The sequence below is a fragment of the Anopheles stephensi genome, chromosome 2 (assembly GCF_013141755.1).
Source record: "Anopheles stephensi strain Indian chromosome 2, UCI_ANSTEP_V1.0, whole genome shotgun sequence".
In the NCBI taxonomy this organism is placed as follows: Eukaryota; Metazoa; Arthropoda; class Insecta; order Diptera; family Culicidae; genus Anopheles; species Anopheles stephensi.
The window spans coordinates 46,651,308-46,672,737 of record NC_050202.1 but is presented as its reverse complement, the minus strand read 5'-3'; the positions used below and the strand labels follow the sequence as shown (position 1 = coordinate 46,672,737).

The 21,430-nt window shown below is 43.2% G+C and overlaps 2 protein-coding genes across 4 annotated transcripts in view; one reads left to right on the top strand and one right to left on the bottom strand.

The window, feature by feature from the left end:
* The window catches only part of LOC118506979 (mucin-2), a 43,036-nt gene extending 30,779 nt beyond the window's left edge, over positions 1 to 12,257 (bottom strand). For both annotated transcript variants that reach the window (XM_036044839.1, XM_036044840.1), the window contains exon 1: positions 11,892 to 12,257. The gene's annotated coding sequence lies outside the window, so the exon portion shown is untranslated. The remainder of the gene's footprint in view (positions 1 to 11,891) is intronic.
* A 5,833-nt stretch (positions 12,258 to 18,090) lies between these two features.
* Positions 18,091 to 20,128, top strand: LOC118506973 (gustatory receptor for sugar taste 64a-like). Of its 2 annotated transcripts, XM_036044832.1 has the most exons (7): positions 18,091 to 18,379; positions 18,460 to 18,849; positions 18,941 to 19,104; positions 19,180 to 19,463; positions 19,533 to 19,695; positions 19,755 to 19,844; positions 19,912 to 20,128. In XM_036044832.1, the coding sequence occupies exons 1-7, from the start codon at positions 18,271 to 18,273 to the stop codon at positions 20,020 to 20,022; spliced, it is 1,311 nt and encodes a 436-aa protein (XP_035900725.1). In that variant the 5' UTR covers positions 18,091 to 18,270; the 3' UTR covers positions 20,023 to 20,128. The 2 variants fall into 2 exon arrangements, with proteins under 2 accessions (XP_035900725.1, XP_035900724.1); XM_036044831.1 differs by having other exon boundaries at positions 19,755 to 20,055.
* The last annotated feature ends 1,302 nt before the right edge of the window (positions 20,129 to 21,430 follow it).

Genomic DNA, 21,430 nt, shown 5'->3' with positions numbered 1-21,430 from the left:
ATTTATTTTGACATTTGCAACTCCAGTTATTTAGAATAATGTTAAAATGTCACATGGTTAATCCGGCTCATTGACCGTCGGACGTATTTTTATTGTTAACTTGCTGATCTCTGAATGTCACAATAACTTTGACATTAGCCACTATGAGGAAACGGCTTCATCAAACATATATTTATCTTTACAGAACATTTATCAAAAAGTTTTAATCTCTAGTGATATCATATATTCCTCATCTATGATTATTTTATGAGTGAGCCTAGCTCACTCACATCACATTCAACGCTTTGAATCATTTATGCAAAATGGATACAATCCATCAATGGACAGTATTTATTTTTGTTTTGTGTCACTTCACAATGACGTCCGTAGCCATTTTTAGACCTGAGAATCTGATGGTTTATTTTTAGCACGTCTTTACAGCACAACTCCACCAAAACTCCTAACAGCCTTCTTGAGATCCTGCAAAGACCCCGACGGAACTAATCTACTCAAGAGGCTCACATTATGGGACGTGCTGAGACCAGCCGTGCTGGGGTGAGATATTTTCATCTCTTCTAACATTTTATTGCGATTTTTTTTATTAAATCTTGCCCCCTTGTTTTTCGTCCCATGTGTCGCTTCTTGTGCGTCTAATCAATGGTGCTCAAATTTTACGCGAACCTTGGCAAAGCGACGAGACAAAGCGGTGGTGGTTGCTGTCAAGCTCGCATAGATTGTAGGACCCCGGGAGTGATGGTGATGTATCATCGCGGATCATTGATTACCTCTTCTTCGTCCGGGAGTGGCGATGAGATGGTAGTGTGCTACAAGTTGACGAACGAAATCGGTGGAACTTTGCGGAAATTGAGCAGGGCGCGCGCACACACGCTCATCGTCTTTTGTGCGGAAGATTGTAAAACTGCGAAAGCATAAGTGCAGTCGTAAAGATATCGCATATAAAATTGTGCATTGTTGTAAAAAGGGGAAGCACATGATTGGATAGAAAGTGGTCAACAGTAGGTTGGTTGTTGCGGTGAAAATTGTGTTACTCTCTAAAGAGCAAGTATTTCATCGTGGTTGTAAGGAATAAAGGATTTATTACAATTTTATTGTTCATTAATACAGAAGAATATAATTAGCTTGTTGAATTTGTGCTGCCAGAGGCATTTATACGAATTTTGAAGAGATGCTAGCTCTTGTGGAGACATTGCGCCATAGAATCGTTAAAGCTACTCGATTCAGATAAATTCATCTCTAATCGAATGAATGAAGCGAAGCTCAACATTGTTGCAACGCAATGTCCTTCACAACCTGTACACCGTTCACGATGATGACTAATCAAGTGGCTCGGAACGACCCCCGTTAGCACCTGCGACACGCCACACACTCATCAGCGGACCGTCTTCATACACGGCTTCTCAGCCCCGGCAAGATCGGTACGCATGTTTTAATTGTGATGAACTTTGCCTTTTTACAATGGCTCGTCGTTCGGACGACTCGTCCTACCCGACCGGGACGGACATCGAGCCATCTTCTCCCATTGTGGTACAGTGCGCTTGCTTTTTTACGGCCACTTGACAACTATCACCGTCTTAGCTGTGGCACCTGTGCAGTCGTGGCTATCATCGGCAGTGCCAAGTGCTGCCCACCATAAGCGAAGCGACACACGAAGACGGTCGAATCGTTCGCGACAGCCCGGGCAGTTCATCTTGACATCAACAGGTTAGTAGGTCCGTAGGATCCTCTCCGATAGATGGGGTAGTTTTAAAAGACGAGATTTATAAGGTAATGAATAATGTGCACTACCGTTCACCTTCCCTGTAATGGAGGACGGGGGCAGATTCCTGAGAGGCAGTGCGATGCCGATGGCAGTGCGATGGACATGAGCAGGGAGCAAAGCAGAAATAGAAAGGTAATCACCTCGGCGCTCTTGTACGCTTAGAGACTGGTGGATGTTATTGTCGTGCTTAACTAATTTATTTATTAACGTAATCTTCCTTCACGGCAAGCCTAATTATAGGGTTCCGTTGAAGCAGCATATATCCCAAAATCCTTTTCAAAGGCATCTTGACTTGATAACATCTCGTCTCGTTGACCTACAACCGTAAACAAGTCAATGTGTGTGTGTGCGGGAATATTTGACTAGTTCTATAGCACGAATCCTTCCCAGAACCCAAACCCAGGGTCCTTGAGGAACCGGAGCAGCGTTATCTCGCATGCTCTACTTCTGGTTTGACTTCCATTTCCCCTATCCACGTTCTTTAGCAATCGAATCTTTGCTAATCCCCTTCCTCCTCTTAAAGGCGCTCCACTCAAGCACGAACATTGGCAGCTATGCGTTTTGCCAACAACATCGTTCACAATCCCGTGAAAGGTGTACAAACACGCAACACGTTGGAAGATTGTTCAATTGTGTAGATCACGGGACGGAACGGTGAGGCATCATATCAATCTAAATATTTCATTCCTGTCCCTGAGTTGGGAGAGAGAGAGAGAGAGAATGTTTTTCCCGGATGAAAGAATTCGTCCGATTTCGGTCCGTCGGAGCGTCAGGATACCCGGGTGAAATGTTGAATTGACAGTTTATGAATGTGCATTATTTACGCTTACTTTCATCCAGCATTGTTGTTTGAAGCGCAGAGATGTGGAGGCTTCAGAGATGGAACGGGCGAAAAAGGAAAATTTCGTATCGGTAGTCCGTGATTGTGACTTAAGGGAAGCATCCTTGATGCGCCCAGAATTGCGAAGGGCAAAAGCTGGATTTTAAGTCTGTGACTAAATCGGCAAATGGTCTATGTTTATTTGCTTTCCTTATATAATTTAATATTAATAATATAATATTACCCTTTATAAAGGAGGAAGTGATCCTGTCCCTGAGGAAGTCTAAGCTTCTTTATACAGTAAGCTTTATGTTTCCAGGCTTACAATATGTTGTTTCCTCACTTGGTTTTTCGAGAATCACATGTCATAATACTACACCTTCCTTTACAGGGTTTATTATTTTCTCTTAACCAGCTTTTCTCAGGGTTTTCTCATTTCGGTATGCGTTCCATCGTACTTTCTACTGCTTGCAATGTAAAACGTTGTGCCTTTCTGTGGCAGGTTCATTACAATTTGGACACATTCGTTCTCTACCTAAATTGTGGCCTTTTTTGGACTTGAACTATGCACTCATGGGTGTGGACTTATGTCCTGCAAGGTTTGATAGAAACCATCTTTCCATAAACAAAGGCTTAACCAACTATGTATGATCTTCCACTCCTCCGAGTCATCTATATAACATGTTCGCTTTGGGTACGTTTGTGACTTCACTCATTCTTTATTATTTCAGGAAATATATCATATAGACTATGTGGAATAGACCACAAAATAAGGACCAAACGCCTAAAATTAAGTCTTTTTTCGAAATCTGTACACTATGGCAGATTGGTAATGTCATCAGCATATCTTGGCTCAAGCACAGATTACTAGCGGTTTACTCAATAAAGTTCTTAAAGACGATGCAAGTATTTTCGTCAGAAAATTGTCAACCTTTTGCTCCTATCCATCAACAGGATAGAGAATCAAATAGTGGGCTAGTAACGACAAGCTAGCAGTAGTAAGTAAGATGGCAACGGTAGAAAGAAGTTTGGTGAAAAGCGCCATCTGGTATTTAGTAATTGAAGTACAATAAGCTTATTTATATTTTTTTCATTTGACTAAAGTGAAGTGAAATATTAGAAATTAACAAATGAAAAATGTATCAAAATTCAGCCGAACATAAAACCTTAAAGAAAGCGATTCATCAATCACAGTTTGCTTTACGACACCTAAAACCACCAGCAATGTTTCACCCAAATGTCGCACTCATATGGTGCGGTTTCGTGCGTTCCTTCCGCCCCATTACAAACCACCTTCATCCGGGCACAGTAAGTTCGCTTTTGCTGTCAGTTCGCAAAAAGGATTAGCTTTTTTTCCGGCGGTACGATGACGGAGCGGTGTGCAATGAACAGAGTCGACAGCTCCAACAGCTCTCGGAGGCTTCCTTGTCTGGTTTTGCGGCCCAAAGTCTAGCGGTTCGCCAGAAAATGGGTTAAGCAGCACCGACAGATGCAGTGTACACATACAATACGTGGATACGTTTCCTCGTTGTGCGTTGTTTCGTTAGCGTACTTTTGAAGCTTTTGCGATGGCACTTTTTTCTCTCCACTCATGTGTTGTGCGGTACATTTGAGGTTATTCGCGGAAAGTTTATGTCACCCAGGTTGGGAGGGCTTCGGTGTGCGAGTTTTTTGTTTTGTTTGGTAGCCATGTTGTTTTGCCCGGCTGCGCTTTTCGTACTTCTAATTTTGAAGCATTTATACCCGCTGCTGGAGGCGTGTGCGACTGCGGATGACAGACAAACTCTTGTTGGCCGGTGAATGCTTTCCCCCCAAAAAAAATGTGAGGTTGAATGGCACATTAATCATGACATCTAGCAATTACGGAATTTGCTCCATCGCATCCTTGTCCTTTTGACTTCTCACTCGTTTGATACTCGATGTATGAACCTTTTTTTTTGTTGGCGCAAAAAGGATAGTCCACATGCAGAGATACATACCTACATGTACAGTAATCCAGTGCCCTAAATTTGGAGACAGTCACATCAGCGTGTCCTGCTTGCGCAAGAACGAAATGGGAATTATTTTCCATTTTCCAATCTTCAATCGGAACTTGGTCCCGACCCATCTCAATTTTCACTTGGTTGAATGTAGCAAATTTTCACCCCTGTGCTTTTCCAATGCGTCACGTCGGAGAAACTCCGGATAAGATTGTGCCGTATTTATGGTTCGTATTAAAGAGCGCGGATAACTGTCAGCACGGTACCATGCTTTACGACCACTGCGAGCAATGGGAAACTGCGTCCCGTGGAAGGAGTGTTCCATTATGCACGATAAATGGCAGCAAAGGCGCGTTGGAAGGATTTCCTCGCGTAATTCACATCAACACCATTCCTTCGCGACCGGGGAAGCGATCGTGCGTAAGACGTTCAATTAATTATGTTTTGCGCCCCGTGTTGGGGTAAGGTAGGCGATTCTACCTTCCTCACCAAGCTCGCCATTCCTGTAGTACTGAGGAAGCTTTTCCAGCATCTCGAACCCGTTTCGATTCCTTTGAGGCTCCCCCGGTTTTTTGTGACCTACGACAGGTGGTTTATTATTAGCACGGCAGGGATGGCACCTACCCTCGTTCGCGCTGTTCAACTTGCAGCATTCCGAAAGACATCGACCACCAGCACTAGGGCAGAAAAACGTATCGCTTCGTGTGGGTAATCATTTGTTACCTATACGTGCCCGTGAACCACCACGTTCTTCACGCAGGGTACGATGAACAGCGACAGTCCTGTTCGTTCTGTTCGCAGGTTTTGGGACCGTCGGTGCGTGTGTTCGGCTAATGATGTTGAAGTACTGCCATGAGGTGTGAATTTAATCTTCTTACCTATCATTAAGCTTAGTTGACTTTGAATTATGTTTTGCAAACGGGAACGGTATTAGTGGGCGGCTGGATGCTTATTTGGCGGTTGGTTTTCCGAAACCGCGTGCGTAGTTCATCACCACGGCACATAATTAATATATTCAAATGGCGGTATTATTCAGACGTTTTATTCGAAACTGACTGTTGGTGGAGTCGTCGACGGTGGGATGGAACACACATTTCGCTGGTGAGTGATTTATTTTCAGGTAATTTAGCATCACGAGAAAAGTGAGCCCCGATAACCGTTGACGGATGAGTAGGATTTAAGTGAAGAATATGATCGTTGATATAGTGAGAGGGCCGTGAGTAAAGGGATGATTTAGCGGAAATTTATTTCGAATACGTGAGGAAACATGAGTCAAAGAGTGAAGAAGAAAACGGAGAAGGAAAAAAATGAATTCTTCTTCTTCTTCCTTGGAACTACAGCCTCGAGAAGTCTCGGCCTGCCATTATGTGGTTTTCTGTGACTTGATTATACCCGTAGCAAAGTAGTCAGCCCTGCCCAGAACGGGGAGGCGGTCTGGATGGGATTTGAACCCCGGCCCAGCCGTGTGAAGATCGTCGTTGTTATTGCCTCAGCCACCGGACCGCCCGGAGTAGATGCTGCATTTCTGAAAAATTTCAAACTAAAGGCAGTCCGATAGCTGAGCCAGTTGCGAGGCATGTCTTCGGGGCTACGGCAGGACCCGGTATCGAATCTCATCGGGCTCGTCTCCCAGTGTGCTGGACTGACTATTCAACTACGGGCCAACGAAATCAAGAAGTCAGTAATGGCAGTCCAAGACTTCTTAAGGTAGTAGAGTCAAACTTTAAAAGAAAATCTAAGAGAAGCTAATCAATCTAAATAGAGCTAATATAATCAAAAGTAATTGACATAAGCATGTACTTAATATTGAGTGCCGCGATGTAAATTAAACAAGGAAACACCAAATTGACTGTAATAAACCTTTGATATTGAAGATATTAAATAATAATAGGCAATGTGAAAATATCCACCGTAAACATCTTTCCTAACACACGCAATATCTAGTTGCATCACTCGGCAGTTACAAATTGGTGGTCAGTTTCGCTGGTAAATGGTTTCATTGAGCTACATTCCCTGATTAACGTGGCAGTGCGAAAAAACAAACTTCCAATTTTCAGGAGAAGAAGAAAGAGGATTCATGGTTCGTTTTTTGGATTGAATGGTGAACAGGTTGAGCTTTGAGACGCCTTGACTTACCATTGAAAAGTTTTCAACATGGCTGTATGGCCAAGTCCAGTGCTTTTCGTTGATTAATTATATTGAAAATCAGAATATAATACCAGTGTATTGAGTTATCTTGCAAACTCGTTCAAAAGTTTCATTAGTGGAGATAAACTTTCATTAAAATTAGTTTTCCTTTTCGATCTCTACCGAACTTGGTCGAAAATATTGGAAGCTTTGGTATTTGGTATTTGACCATTAGCTGATGACTTTTGCTAGGTACTACCTTCTTCGAGTTTACAAATCGAACGGTTCAAAGTAATTAATTAATATCCCTTTACTCCTATGCTATGCACCAGATTGCTCCTACTGGACACTTCAAGAAAGTTCTTCCGGTGAAGCTTCGAGTTTTGATCAATTACTGGTCCACGTCCAAACCGTCTTCCACAACTCTCACATTGACTTGCAAGCATTGGGCAAAGCTTCAGGGGGCACATCTTTTCTTCACGGCCACAATAATGGATTGACCGCGAATGACACGCCCGATAGCCGATAGCTCGATTGTGTAACGTGTTGTAATGTCCCACTGTTTGGACAGCGTTTGGACGAGTGTTAGCCGGTTTCTGGCCACGGCGACGCGGTTTACACACTGGTTGACCTATTTAGGGGGCTGAGGACGCCATCATCTCGGTTCCCCAGCTCCAGGTGCCATCACGCGGATTGGTGCGAATACGGGTGCGCGGGATGATAAAAGGCAAACACGAAGAAGCTCCATTACGAGGTTTTGGGCCGATTTTGAAAGCCGTGTATGGTAGGTCACGTTCGTGTGAAAGTGGCTTTCGAGGGAATCGATGGATCAATGGAACAGGGATGCTAACGCGAAGGTAAGGAAGGGTACGGGAGGCCGTTTGAAGTGTAGCTATGCAACGTTGGTAATGGAGTATATATTTTGATGCAGTATTTGAAGTAGGGCGATACGCTGAAGTTTAAGGGAGCACTCTCGAATAGAGGGTTTGGTTTTGAATAATCTTTTTGCTTTAATTGTATCACTTTTTTGTTAGTGTTATTCTAGTTTAGTTGACGCCTTTCTAACCATCCTTTCGTCTGGAAGCATCGTTACATATGAGACCTCAAAATTGCGCAGTTTTACGCAAGATTGCAATAGTGTCAATAAAACGATGCCCCAACCGAGCTCACCCGGGATAAGGTGCTTTTTACGGTGTGGAGAAGGAAATGTCTCCAAACCATCGTGAATTGTACTAATATTTATAATTTAGCTTGAAGCAATACGGCCAGGCCGTTCCTTACGAATAAATAATAAATAAAACGATGCCCTATCATGGCTTGTCTAATTGCATCAAAATAAAGTTCGAAGGGCTAATAGGAATCTAACAGTTGTATCGTGCTAAGCCTGTCAGAAGTCAATACATTCTGTGCAGCTGTCGATTAACCCTTTAGCTGAATTGGCGGGTTGGTTAATCCCATCAGTCTTACTTAACAAATGATGAAGCTTAGTATAAGTGGCCTCATATAAAGGGCCTCGTATCCGAAACCCACTGAAGAGCTTCGCTGGGAGGTGGCGTGAGATAAAAATATGTATCCCTCTCCTGTCCCACTCTTCTCCCAGATCAATCTCTAGCTAATAGGGGCCACAACTTCATTCTGCTTAAGGCCTCCAAAAGGGCTTGATCCTCCACTGATCCTTAGTAAGTAGGATGTTCAAAACAAACACTATTCTGGTCTTTAACATGTTTCGTAAACTACAATCCAAACATAACAAATAAACGACCCCATTTTGTCCTGACTAACTAAAAATGGCTCCACCGCACTAAGCTTTCAAAAATCCGCAAGTATGCTTAATCGATTTACGGTGCCATGATGATTGATCGTGAGTGTGAATTATGACATGAGCGCGTCTCTCCGCCTAACCCACATTTTTAATCCAATCCAATCGCAGCAGCAAAGTAGACAACAAATGCAAACGGAAGACAGAATCAATATCATCGCGAGTCAGTGACGAAAACACGATTGATTGACGTTTCGCCAGACGTCTAGCGTCCCGTTCTGGATGGCGCACATCTCCGTCTGGGACGGAGCCCGTCCACACACCAATGTTTATCCGACTGCTGGGTGTTATGTTTACATGCTTCACTTCGGCGTACCGTCCGCTTTTTGCATCATCGCCCACCAAACGGCGTCATCGGACAGCGGTCGCGTTTAGTTAATAGCAGTTTCGCTTGAATTGCCCCGATGACGGTTTATCGCGCGCACCCTCCACAAAACGGCAATTACTACTACTCACCGCGCAAATGAAGATGGGAATGAAACGAAAGGGACAACGGTCGGAACGGTCGCTCAATTCAATCTGGTCGCTAATGGTGGGAAATGTATGCTCGGCATTCGGCAGCGGGCAGGGCCTAGTCTTTGCCCGTCTGCACACGGAAGACATTACGGGATGGTAAAACAAACTAGCGAACCACCGGACGGACAGTATGCATAGCTACTAGCCTTTACACTACGTGTTGACGGACACGGGGCTGTCATGTTTCCGACGACGACTGGGGATTTTTTGTTTTTCAATCGTTTGTCGTTTTATCGGTGTTACATAAATGGGACAGAGGGGTTTTTGGGGACCATGGGCCTGAGATTGCAATTATTGCTAAACGATTCTGGCGGGTGCTTCTGGCTTGATGGTGGATGAGCGGATTATCGGATCTGGCTTTTGGGCCAGGTTCGATTAGTCGCTACCGTAGCGTGGACGATGGAAGATAGCTTTCAGGTGTTATGTGACAGTAGTGAATAGTTGTTCAACAGTATGGTGGATTTATTGTTGTTTGAGTAGAATTTGATCTCAACTTCAACAAAAGAATGCCCTCTTCCAGTTCTCTGATAAACCTTTATTATATAGGCTGAGCTGTGTTTAAAGTGTTGAAATGTTCTGTTAAAAGAAAAAAATCTCGTTAAAATCTGGATTGATCCTGGTAAAATCTTTCTCTTCTTGGCCTAACGCCCTCTAACTCTTAGGTCATGCCTGCCATTTCTGGCTTACTAGAGTTAATAATACCACGTAATTGGATAGTCAGCCCTCACTACGGAGGAACGGTCCGGATGGGACTTGAACTCCAGTCCTGCCGTGTGAAGACCTTTGCCGTTGTCGCCTCGAATACCGGGCCGTCCCTAATTATGTGTTATGTTTGTATATTTTCTTGTTCTTGTTCAGTACTTCAGTTGGTCTAATGGTTGTCAAAGATAGCACTAGATGGCGCAGAGGATTTTTGTTTGTATTTTCAGGTTAATCTGAACCTATCTTTTTTAAACAAATGAACTATTTAACTAATTTATTTAGTGTTAAATTATACTTCAAAATTTGCATTAAAGTAGCTCCGGAAGTTTTCTAAAATGGATCTCATTTCACCAAAAAAACCAGAATTCAAGCGAATACATAAAACCGAAACAAATAAAATCAACATGCACTACTTCCAACCGAAAGCCTCGTCCGATTGGGTTAGCCACCAGGCAGGAAAAAATGCCATCATTCTGCCTGTTTCGTGCGTCAGGACAGGAAGGATCGGTACGTGATGTAATTTAAGTATTGGCTGCTAAAACGAAATCAGCACAGCGTTTGGTTTACTATTTTGGCCGGCCATTCCCTTCCCGGCCGGCATTTGATCATCAGCGCTTTCGTATGCTGAGGCATGTCGTGGACCAACAGCAAATCAAATCATACAAAGGCACAGCCTTTGCTGTAGGCGGCAGCAAGTGACGCTAGAATCGACCGGGTCGAGAGTTTTTAGCGTCAGGAAAAATAAAAGATCCACATCATTAAGGATACTTAAGGATACTGCAGCAGCTAACGACTGCCCCATTACTGGCGGGCAGCTAAATGCCAATCCCCCCCAATGCGGTAAAGTGGTACCGTGTTTGTGAAGGTTCAGGGAGGTGAGGAGCCCTAATGAAAATGGTGTGGAGTTGTGCAAATTTTCGACCAAGGGTGCTTCGGTGTAAACTTTCGGTGTTGTTGCCTGCTGCCAAAGGTGCAAGCTTATTTTGGGCTGTTTGTTTGCCTGTGAGGATAGATAAATGCTCCATTATGGTATGCTGTATTGAAATTAATGGCGAAAATAACTCTTTTAGTCAACACTTCCAGATACAAGCTACATTAATCTGGGAAAACATCCACTGCTTAAGGTTCCAGAAATTGGATAACGAGTTCAGACTAGATGCATGATGGTGAGCTAAAAAGAGCTGCATGAAATGAATTCTATGTTGACTAGAAATAGATGCTTTTAAAATGAAACACATTTTTCAAGCTCTCTCTATTTCTCTCTCGCGAAACGAGCTTACTCCATACTGGCTCCACGGACGAAGATAATGAAGATAATATTCTACACGAGCGCACCAGACAACCATTTAGGAAGCAAATGAGTGTGATCCACTTCTAAGGACAACAATTTATTTAGATTATTCCACTCATCTCCTTTCGGCTGATAGTGGATCGGCCCGCGCTTTGAGGAACATTAACCGCGGATTATCCACTAGCAAGGAACATGCTTGATTTGGCAGAACGATGGAATTTGCAATGCCTTTTAGACGCACCAATGGTGCGTTTGTTTAGCAGGAGACATTCTTTAAAGTGGAATTTGTCAGCTTTGCTCACCGATTTCGGGGAAGAGTTCGTTCCATCTGCTTTCGCCTCCACTTGGCACCGTCGTCGCTTATCGTCGGTACACGATCTGAGAATTCGAGAGGCGTTGGCTTTTGTTGTGCCTGCTGCCTTCGTATCAAGATTGAATGCGAAAGTGAGCTTTCTTGCAAGTAGTGAAAGAGCCGTAGATTAGTTTCGATTCTAGACGATCGATTCGGCTGTGGATCGAAAATTGACTTTAGGTTTATTAGCACTATCCGTAGCGCAAGACAGTTGGTTCAACCAAGTGAAACAAATGTGTCTGGGATTTTTGCTTTTAACGTGTTAGTTATAGGAAGAGGAAGCTTCCGTTAATGTTTCCTGTCTCCGGTCTTGATTGAAATTTAATCTGCGTTTAAGTTGACGAAAGCTCGCTTCCAGTAGAGAGTGGAAATTTGATACTGTTGGAAGAGTATGTATTTTGGAGGACTTATCTTATGGTTGTACCATATCTCTTCCAATGGCAATTCGTTGTAATGATTATATTTTTTGGATATAAGCTCAATATTTGATGGAATTAATTGGGCATGTGCGTATAATCACACCTACCTCGTTTGTAGATTACGCTTCACTGTAAGTCAGCCCTTAACTCGATCCACCAGTTAGTTTACACACTTAATGACACAAACACACACGAAACTGTATTAAAGCATCCGTTTTCAACAAACACTTAACTTCATTTATATCATGTCACAAGATCCACTACCAATGTCATAAGTCACTGTTTAAGCACTAAGCCTTGCTATATCTGATCGGATTCACATCATATTCTGCACAGTCCTTTGGTGAATCCTTCCACTCTACCGAGACACCTAGAGTTATCTCCCGTACCGTGGTCCCACGTCGTTCCACACGAACAGCTTCAATTGTGACGACCGACTAAGCATGCGCGTCCGTCCGGACATAGCTTAAATAGCTTTACCGCGGCGATCGGACTACTACTTCTACCCCAGCTGGTGGTGGAAGCTGAATGAAGATGATGATAGTTGCTGTCACCCAGGCGATGACTTGGGTAGCCGCCCTTGTGACATTCACCTGGGCTGCGGAGTTTGTTGCTTTCGAGGAAAGGGAATGCGCATGTGAGGACGGTTCCACTGGATGGGGTTGAGGGTAGTATTGATGCTCATCTTTGAAGCATCTTCATGATCGTGCCCGTGAGATGCGCGCACGTGGATGATCACTCTCGTTCGGTTGCACCGCCTCAGTCACTCTCGCCGTGGAACCAGTTTCACTTTCGTTCATATCACTCTCGCTCGCGAAAGCACGACGCGAAGCTTTCCGTTAGCTGGTTGGGCAGCTTTTTTCTGGAATTTAAAGATTTAAATGCAATTTTAAAGAATAATTTAAGAATATATGTTCGATTTTATTTTCTTTAAACTATTGACGTACTCAAATAATTCTGAGTATTTTAAAGCTGAGAATAAGTTGATTTTGTACTATATGTAATTGAAGCTTGAAAGATATTGATTTGTTGATTTGTTGATATTCATGATGATTTGTTTTACTGTTAATGTTTTATTTGCTGATTGATTCATTATTCGCTATGTTGAAATAATCCCGATTTTGTAATGATTTTTTTTAAATCGTACTACTAAAGCATTTATAAAGAATACGACTCAAAACTCTATTCAGCAGAGCTCGAAATTTAGTTTCTCGTCAATATCCTTTTACCTGATTAAAAATTTACATTACATTACAACAACATACAACGGAGAATACTTTCGATTTCATAAATATGTCCCCGTCTAGAGCCACTGTGTATTTACTCGTGTCACTCACAACCACGTGCTCCTGCTTCGTGCTTTTGACGGGTTTCGTTCGGATCACTCACCTAGCCAGTGAGTGCCCGTTACTGCCGACACTCAGCCGGTTCGCTCTCGCACAAAACCAAACTCGGGCAACTGTACGACGGTTGTGCATGCCGGTCTATCCACCGTCCTTTCTCGTAATACCATTACTAACCTACAAATTTGAATTGCCAGTGTAGCCGGTTTAGGGCTCCTGGCTAGCATGTTGGGAGTAGGTGAACCCGTGAACGATTGTTACCGGTCAGCCCACGGGTGGAACTGGGTGTGGTGCATCGATATGCATCCCCTATCCAGAGAGCAAGTTCAGATGCAATCAAACGCGGTTCAGCGAAACCAATACCCAAGCAGTGTGTGTGTGCGTACGTTTAGGAGGGAAAAAAATACATATGCAGATTGCATTCAAAGCTGGACAATGTGTTGCAATATGACGCATTTATTGACACATCAGTCGATCGATCGGTAAAGGGATTTGTGTTTGACGAAGCAGGAAAACAGTAAGAAATATTTTTTCCCTCTATGGCCTCTATCGGATGGTGAATGATGAAGTCGAATATAGCACCGTTGACAGATATAAATTTTATAAGACGTTCCAGCAACATAAAAATAAATATGTGTCTAGATATCTGGAAGGAAAATTCGGATTAAACCCTTGCAACATTGCAAAGCACACTTTCATTTGAACTCAAAAATTCAACCAAACGTTATGCTGCTCCAAGTGCTTCCTCCTGTTGGGCAAAAAACTTACCCTGCTGGTGTAACATCTTCACAACATTGTGAGTTTTGTTCGTAGCGCTCAATGCTCAATCTCCAGAGTGTTCCGAATTTTGCGACACCGCATTATGATGACGCACTTTCATCATTTTCATTTCCATTTCGTTTCGTGTCAGGTTCGTTGCTTCTTGTTCTAAGCACATAATGATGGTACGGTACCATGGAAGGTCTAGGGCGCGTCTTGATGCAACGATGCTGTACCGCTGAGAAAGCTTGCACCTGACGGCTAAAAAGTGGACAACTTTGGTCGGATGTTTTTTTTTTCCTCTCGCCCGGTGACGAACTAGACCACGTCGCTTAAGCCTCTCTTCACAGTATCGAAAAGCTTTGTCAAGAAGCGGATCTGTGTAGGACAATTTTCAAAACTACAACTCTCCACAGAACCACACCCCCGCAGAGCATGGTAGCAGACACGTATGTAGTTCGGCAAAGTTCTTGCAAGCGTGGAGTTGAGTGTCTTGCGGTAGTATTTACTTGAGGGCCTCCTCTCCACAGTTCGTGTGGATTCGTAAATCCACCAGGGAACTATGCTGGATCCTCCAAGTACTAACATAACAAATGTTAACCTTTGGCTCGGTTGGATTCTTCCTTGCCGTACGTCCGTTCCGGGAGGTCCGTACATGTAACCGATAACGTGCCGTGTAGCGACCAGAAGGTTGCGAACAGGAAATAAATGCTTACAAAGTGCTGCTTGAAGTTGGACAGCATGAAGTGATTGTGGCAGCAAGTCCCCCGAGACGTTCACATAGGAAACTTGAGCTGTTCGGTGTGTCCCCATGGCTTAATCGGGCTGAGATACGGTGTGGCGTGCAAGCTGATTGATTATCCGGTTATTGATGTGAAGGTTTGCGAAGAAGCACTTTACCCGATACGGGTGCTTTGTGCCGCACGTTTCTCTAGCACTACTTATGCATGGCAGTTTTTTTTTGCATGAAAATAGAAAAAATAAAAGTAGAAAAGTTCCAAAACAAGATTATGCAAAGTACAGTGTAAAATAGTTAAGCTATTACCTATAAACCACGTCACAGCTCTTCACACGGCAATGAATGTTTCATAGATGTCCATCTGCTGTCATCTGCCACCTGTTCACCTGTTCAACAAGTTGTGTTTAAAACCGCCATTACCATAATCGCTGATAAGCGTGATGAGCGATGATTTGTGATGTGGGTATGCGAGAGTTAATATTTGCTTAACCTCTTAAGCTAATTGCCTGTCATGGATTACCGGTGTTTAACGCCGGTTTGATGTACGTCGCTGGGTGCAGCCGTATCTTCTGCCGCAAGGACACAATTACACCACTTGGTTTTGTGATGAATGGCGAGAAATATGGATTGGAGCATAAAATCGATGCTTTAATGAAGCTCTCGGCCGGTCGGAAGGACAAGAGATGCTAGACAATGTTTCTCTTTATTTTGTGGTGTCGTTGTTGAATTTTCCCTTTTTTCTAAATCATCGCAATTTGTTGTTGTATATCCTTGGATGTGGTGGAATTTAAAAAAAAAGTTTGAAAAAGTTTGAGGTGAATTATTGTTTTGCAGACCACTAGAATGCTTTTGTGGTATGCATCACGCAGCGTGTGTAACTATGGGGAGTAATTGTTCTCTACGTCAAACAACAATGGTAGAAAGGATGCATACAATAATTTTAGTGAAAAAACTGAAACAATACGGCCGGAGATAAAATAAAAGAGCAGCTCCTGGATTGCTGGAGGTAGCCTTGCCAATGTGGAACATAATTCACGTGTACTTGATTCTCGTCCGACAGCCTTCTGTGTGTCCTCTCCGGAACTCAGTGTTTTGACACAGCAGGAGCATGTCGGAACCGCTGATAATAAATCAGGCCTTACTGGGTTGACTACCAAGAACAAGCGCAGAATGTGACCAATCACATGTAATTAATTGGTACAGCGAAAAAATAATTAATATAAAGCTGAGAAGGTTTGTGCTCTCTGCGTAAATGTCATAAAAAAAAAACACTGATTCTATATGAATGTACCAAAAGAGTGTTGCATCGTTCTTAAGGGATGTAATGGCTGTCCTCAGAGACCTTGGAACATATTCGGCGTTTGAGCGGAATTTTTCCTCAAGTGATTGCAGATTTCTTATTTAGTGATTTCAGATTTTACTTTGAGGACCTTGGGACACACCAAGTTCTTGATAGAAGAACTCACAATAATTGATAGGTGTGAATCGTTAGCTGGACGGTCCTTCGTATTCTCTCGTCGTCAAGGCATTGCTAGATTTATTTATACACGGCTTGAAAGATTTCTCTTGCTTGTTTCTTTGACGTGGTTTCTACAACAAATATCTTTCTTTAGCGAGTTATTTTTATCACTATGTGATGAACGTTGGATGCGGTGTCATATCAAACATATCTCCTTGCATACAGGAGTCAAGTCCTGTATATAGACGGCCTAGATTTCTTGAAATTGTACATATAAAAAGTGGTAGTATGATAGTGTTGTATAGGGTGGAACGGGTAAAATAGAATGAGATGTACAGTTTAAGATTCAAAGATCCTCTTCCTCTTCCATTGGTTTAGTTTTACTGAATTTTCCTATTTCGAGTTGCGAGACTTATTGCGGACCTGTTTGACCTCGAGTAGTTCTGATGAAATTTCGAACCTTTTTTGTAGGTCAATTTTAATCATTTTTTTGTCTATTAAATACTTCTTACTTTACAGTTATTAAGAGTAGAAAATAATTTTTAATTATTGTCAGTGGCGGATCAAGCACCTAAGAGAGGCCTCTAGGCGGAATTTTGGCCTCTAATAGCTCGACTGTGGAGATGCTGTCGACCGTGGGGAGAGTATCCATTGATTTTTTTGCTGATTCAGTGATGCTTTTACGGGGTGGTCGACCTCCAGACTGATTTTCATCGCCATACTTTAACTTTAACCGTTTTTGCTCAGTTCTCCCTTCTTTGGGTTACATTTATTATAACCGTCCGTTTAATCCGATTCAGTCAGTCAGTATTGTGAAAATGTATCAATCCGCAATGAGGATTCGTAAAATAAGTTACAAAAAGGCTTCCACGTCAATTAGTGTGACTTTTCTTTTGATCCTGCATTATCGCAAACTGGTCGCTGCTTAACATCGTTGTTCGCGCCTAATATGTAGGCAATCCGCATGACATTCCTGGCGGTTGACACAATCGGATGAATTATTAGAAATGAACTGGTAAGAGTAATTTTAGGATTAGGGCTAGAACATGAAAGAAGAAATTACTTGTAAAAAAAATACGTTTTTTACAACATTTCTTGAGAAAGTATTCTTAGATCAGTCCGTGACTCAATAATCTTCCAGAACAATTAAATATTCCTAAATCATTTAAACTTATTGCGAACAGCCAACGCAAGTCAAGCAATGCATTAAAGATTAAACACTTGTTTTAAAGCAAAGCACGAAGATAAACGAACTGTACGATAGGATACAAATTACAATTTGAGAATATAGACTCTCTTCTGTTGCTGCACTCATGAAGACTGGACGTGTTTTATTCGCTGCACGCATAACAACAAAACTAATATAAAATCTCTTACTCTTCTGGGTCTAGCGACCTCTTAGGTCATGCCTGCCATTTCTGGCTTGCTAGACTAAATGAAACCGCATAGTTGGGTAATCAGGCTATAAAGGAATAGCCCAGAAGGGGTTTAAACCCCGTTGTTTAAATCGGTGCCGTGTTAAAATCCTTAAAATAGCTCATAGACCGGCCTTAAAATTATTTTTTAAATGCTTTCTGAGTTTCTAACTGAAAAATGACTAGATACGGACAAATAACACTAAGAACCATCGCTTCATCAATCTCTTCCTCTCTAATTGATTTAAATCATTGTAGTTTGACAACACATTTGTGCGACGTGAAATCATGTTTGCTGATAACTTCGTCCGAATTATCCTGCTTTCTACACCAAGTAAGACGGGAGCTGCAAGTTTTAATTATGATTGAACGATTAACAAATTAACTCGTGTGCGGTAGCGTCGTAAGCTGGAAAACAATTGCCGTAGATTGTCCTCACCACAACATTCCACGGGGACACGCTTAACTCAGTTACCGCGGCACGTTGGTGGGGGAATGACCTCGCAGCCAGAGTGCAACCACACGGATCTACACCACACCGTGTGTTGACTGAAACGAAAACTGAAACTTGTAAACAACGTTACCGCAAACAACCCCACCACTAACGACCATCATTGCCATCTCATGCAGGACACGCTCGTAATTCAATTATTTAACCACAGCGAATGTGATTGCATTCGATAAGGGAAAGCGATTCGCGCGCACGCCAAGAACTCCCCGACCGCACGGTGCACGGTGCAAGGACCGTGCCAGACAGTGGCCAGAACCACCATGACGCTCGCCACGAAAGGATTCGCACTGCACCGGAAAGTGCGCCAACGCTTCCAATCGAAGATGGTTGACGACGAACGGGATACCTTCCTGCGTGGTGCGCGGCCCTGTAAGTCTGCTCTGGTTTGAAACCTGGCGGAGATAGTTTTTTTCAAATCAAAAACCTTTTTTTCCCTATTTCCTTCACAGTCATCATACTCGGACAGCTGTTTGGCATTTTTCCCATTTACGGCATCACGGCAAACGAACCGACCCGGCTCCGGCTAAAGTGGTTCTCGGTACGCGTCATCCTCAATCTTACCGTCGTGGTGACGGCCCTGGTGCAGGCCTACTATGAGTACGGACGGCTCAAGATGATCGGCATCAATGCGAAGAACGTTAGCGGGTTGATTTTCTATCTCGACGCCTGTCTGATTAATGTGCTGTTCCTCAACTTGGCCACCAAATGGCGTACGGTGGCGGCCAAATGGGGCGAGGTGGATGAAACGTTTAACCGTGCCCCGTACCAGATGGTTGGCTGTTGGAGTTTGCGGAAGCGATTGTGCGTTATTTCGTTTTCCTTGGTTTTCCTAGCCGCCGGTAAGAGCCTTCGTTCAGTGATTTGCGGAGCTGTTTAATGCTGACCGTTTGCCAATTGTTCGTTCCTTTCTCGCACAATTTCGACTCCTAGTGGAGCATTGTCTGTCGGTGCTTAGTGGGATACACAATCAGTACGCTGAGGTACAGTATTGCAATTGGACGGTTACGAACTACTTCCGGCACTATTCGTTGAGACGCTTTGCGAACGTTTATATAAACTATCCATATCATCCTCTGAGCGCGGTGTTCTTCACGGTAAGAGGCGCCTGCAAGGTATGCAATCCGGATGACTTTTACTAATATGCGCCTTTTTCATACATGGCACCCTAGTATGTGTCTTTCGCACTGACCATGTACTGGAACTATCAGGACATCTTTATCATTATGCTAAGCATCGCTTTGGCGACCCGATTCCAGCAGATCAACAACCACCTGAAGATACTGTCGGACGGCGTTCTGATACCGGGTGAAGACTTTTGGATACGTGTTCGCACGAACTATGTGTCGGTGTGCGAGCTGCTGGACGATGTCGATCGCGTCATCTCGTGGACGATGCTGATCTCTTGCGCCACCAACCTATACTACATCTGTCTCCAGATACTGCACGTCTCCAAGTGAGTGTAGCGTTGTGTCTCTCTCACCCTTGAGGTACTTAGTTTGAGACTTGTGACGCACCCTTTCAGGAAGCTGGCTAACACGATCGAGGATGCTTACTATTGGTTTTCGCTGGTGTTTCTGATCGTACGCACTGTGATCGTGTTCCTGTCGGCGGCCCACATACACGACTGTGCCAAGAAGCCGTTGGAGATCATTATGAAAATTCCCAACGTTGGTTGGTGCGTTGAGGTAAGCGCCTGTATCGTTTGTCCAGGCAAAAAGGATTCTAAGTTCTTATTTTCTCAAAGCTTGAACGATTCTCGACACAACTGAAAAGCGAAAAGGTAGCCCTCTCGGGAATGGGATTTTTCAGTCTCACGCGTCAACTGCTGTTTTCGGTAAGTTACACGTGTTGCCCGACGGGTCGGAAGTTTGAGTTTGATTGCCATTCTTTCTTTTTGGTAGATGGCTGGCACTATTGTGACGTACGAGTTGGTGATGCTAAAGTTTGACGAAGAATCCGAAAGCAAGGGCAACATTCCACTGTGCACCAAGTTTGCGTTCGAAAAGTTATGAATTAAATCGAATAAAATCTTTCAAAACTATCGTTCAACGCGTTGGAAAGCAGCGCGTTGATTGATTTGTTGTATACCGAGTTCATTAGTGTCGATTGGAAGATGTGCTCTTGTCAAACTTGTTTCTGTGTCTACGCACCGTGTCAGGTGTGAGGACCGACCGGTTTCGGCCAAGACATTCTCAACTGTTTATTGGGACACGTGAGGACAGAAAAAAAAGAAGCTCAGCAGCAGCAGATAGTTACGACAAGCAAAATAGCCACCACTGATACGGAGCGTTTGTTGAAGAAGAGTTTCTTTTTGCTTAACTTTATTCTAACCGAACGCATCACGGGCATGAACCTCCAGCTGCTCAGGTGAAGATGGTGCAGCAACCGAAGCATCTTGGGCAACGAACCGGTCCGCTATGGATAACTTCTTCGTCCAGTGGTTGGATTCAACGTCCCGGGACGGGACGACCGGTGGGCACGTACTTTGGTTCGTACTTCAATCGTTAATAAATCTCCCTCGTAAGCACTGCCTCGCTGGGAGAGTCGGATTTCGGAGTGGCAAAGTTCAGTCGCTAGTGTTATTTCAGACGGATTCGAATTTGATTCCCACCTCTCGCGTACCCGATGACATTTGCACCGCAATCGATGTCGTGGACCTTGGGGTGTCGTCGAACGTTTGCCAACACTTGACTGTCAAGGGGTGATTGCGATTCAACCGCTAGATTCTTATGATTAGGGATGGAGATGAAAAGGAGGTGGTTTATTTTACTGAAGTTGCTTGATTTAAAATTTTACACCGATTGAGGCTGAATTAATTAGATGATTCTTAGATACATCTGGAGTTTCGGCCGTTCGCCGATATCGGCCACCGTAGCAAAATACTTTGCTACGGGTAAAATATAGTCATAGAAAACCGGAAATGGCAGGCTGAGACCTTTCATGGTTGCAGTGCCAAGAAAAAAGAAGAATGAGTGATAGTAAATGTATCGTTTGATTAACTTAGCATCTGAACTGATGATATGTAGGAAACAGTAAAGATTGTATTGCCAACACATCCGTTGAGCACGTGATCGTTGATCTTCCAATGTATGATATGCTGGATCGTTCGATTGCTCCCGTCTGCCAAAGTGCTATGCTGCCTCAAAGATAACTTTAGCTCGACATCCTTGTTCTGTGAAGGTCGATGTGATCCTTGGATGTGAAAGCCTCTGGATGAAATAGCATTTTGAACAGCTTTCAAACCTTTTGAGAAAATTTCTTGGAACGTGCTTAGATAAATTCTAACATATATTAATAATTTTGAAAAAATATTAAAATAAAAATTAAAATAATTCAACAATTAAAGTATGTGAAGATTTCCATCAGTTGAACCAGGAATGGATACTGACAAAATGACTATTATTTAGTAACTATCCTCTG

Bases quoted from the DNA above. Each gene is read 5' to 3' on its own strand.
- LOC118506973 (XM_036044831.1), top strand. From the start codon at position 18,271: ATGACGCTCGCCACGAAAGGATTCGCACTGCACCGGAAAGTGCGCCAA. The intron at 18,850-18,940 runs GTAAGAGCCTTC...TTCGACTCCTAG, and splicing joins CTTGGTTTTCCTAGCCGCCG to TGGAGCATTGTCTGTCGGTG. The intron at 19,696-19,754 runs GTAAGCGCCTGT...ATTTTCTCAAAG, and splicing joins ACGTTGGTTGGTGCGTTGAG to CTTGAACGATTCTCGACACA.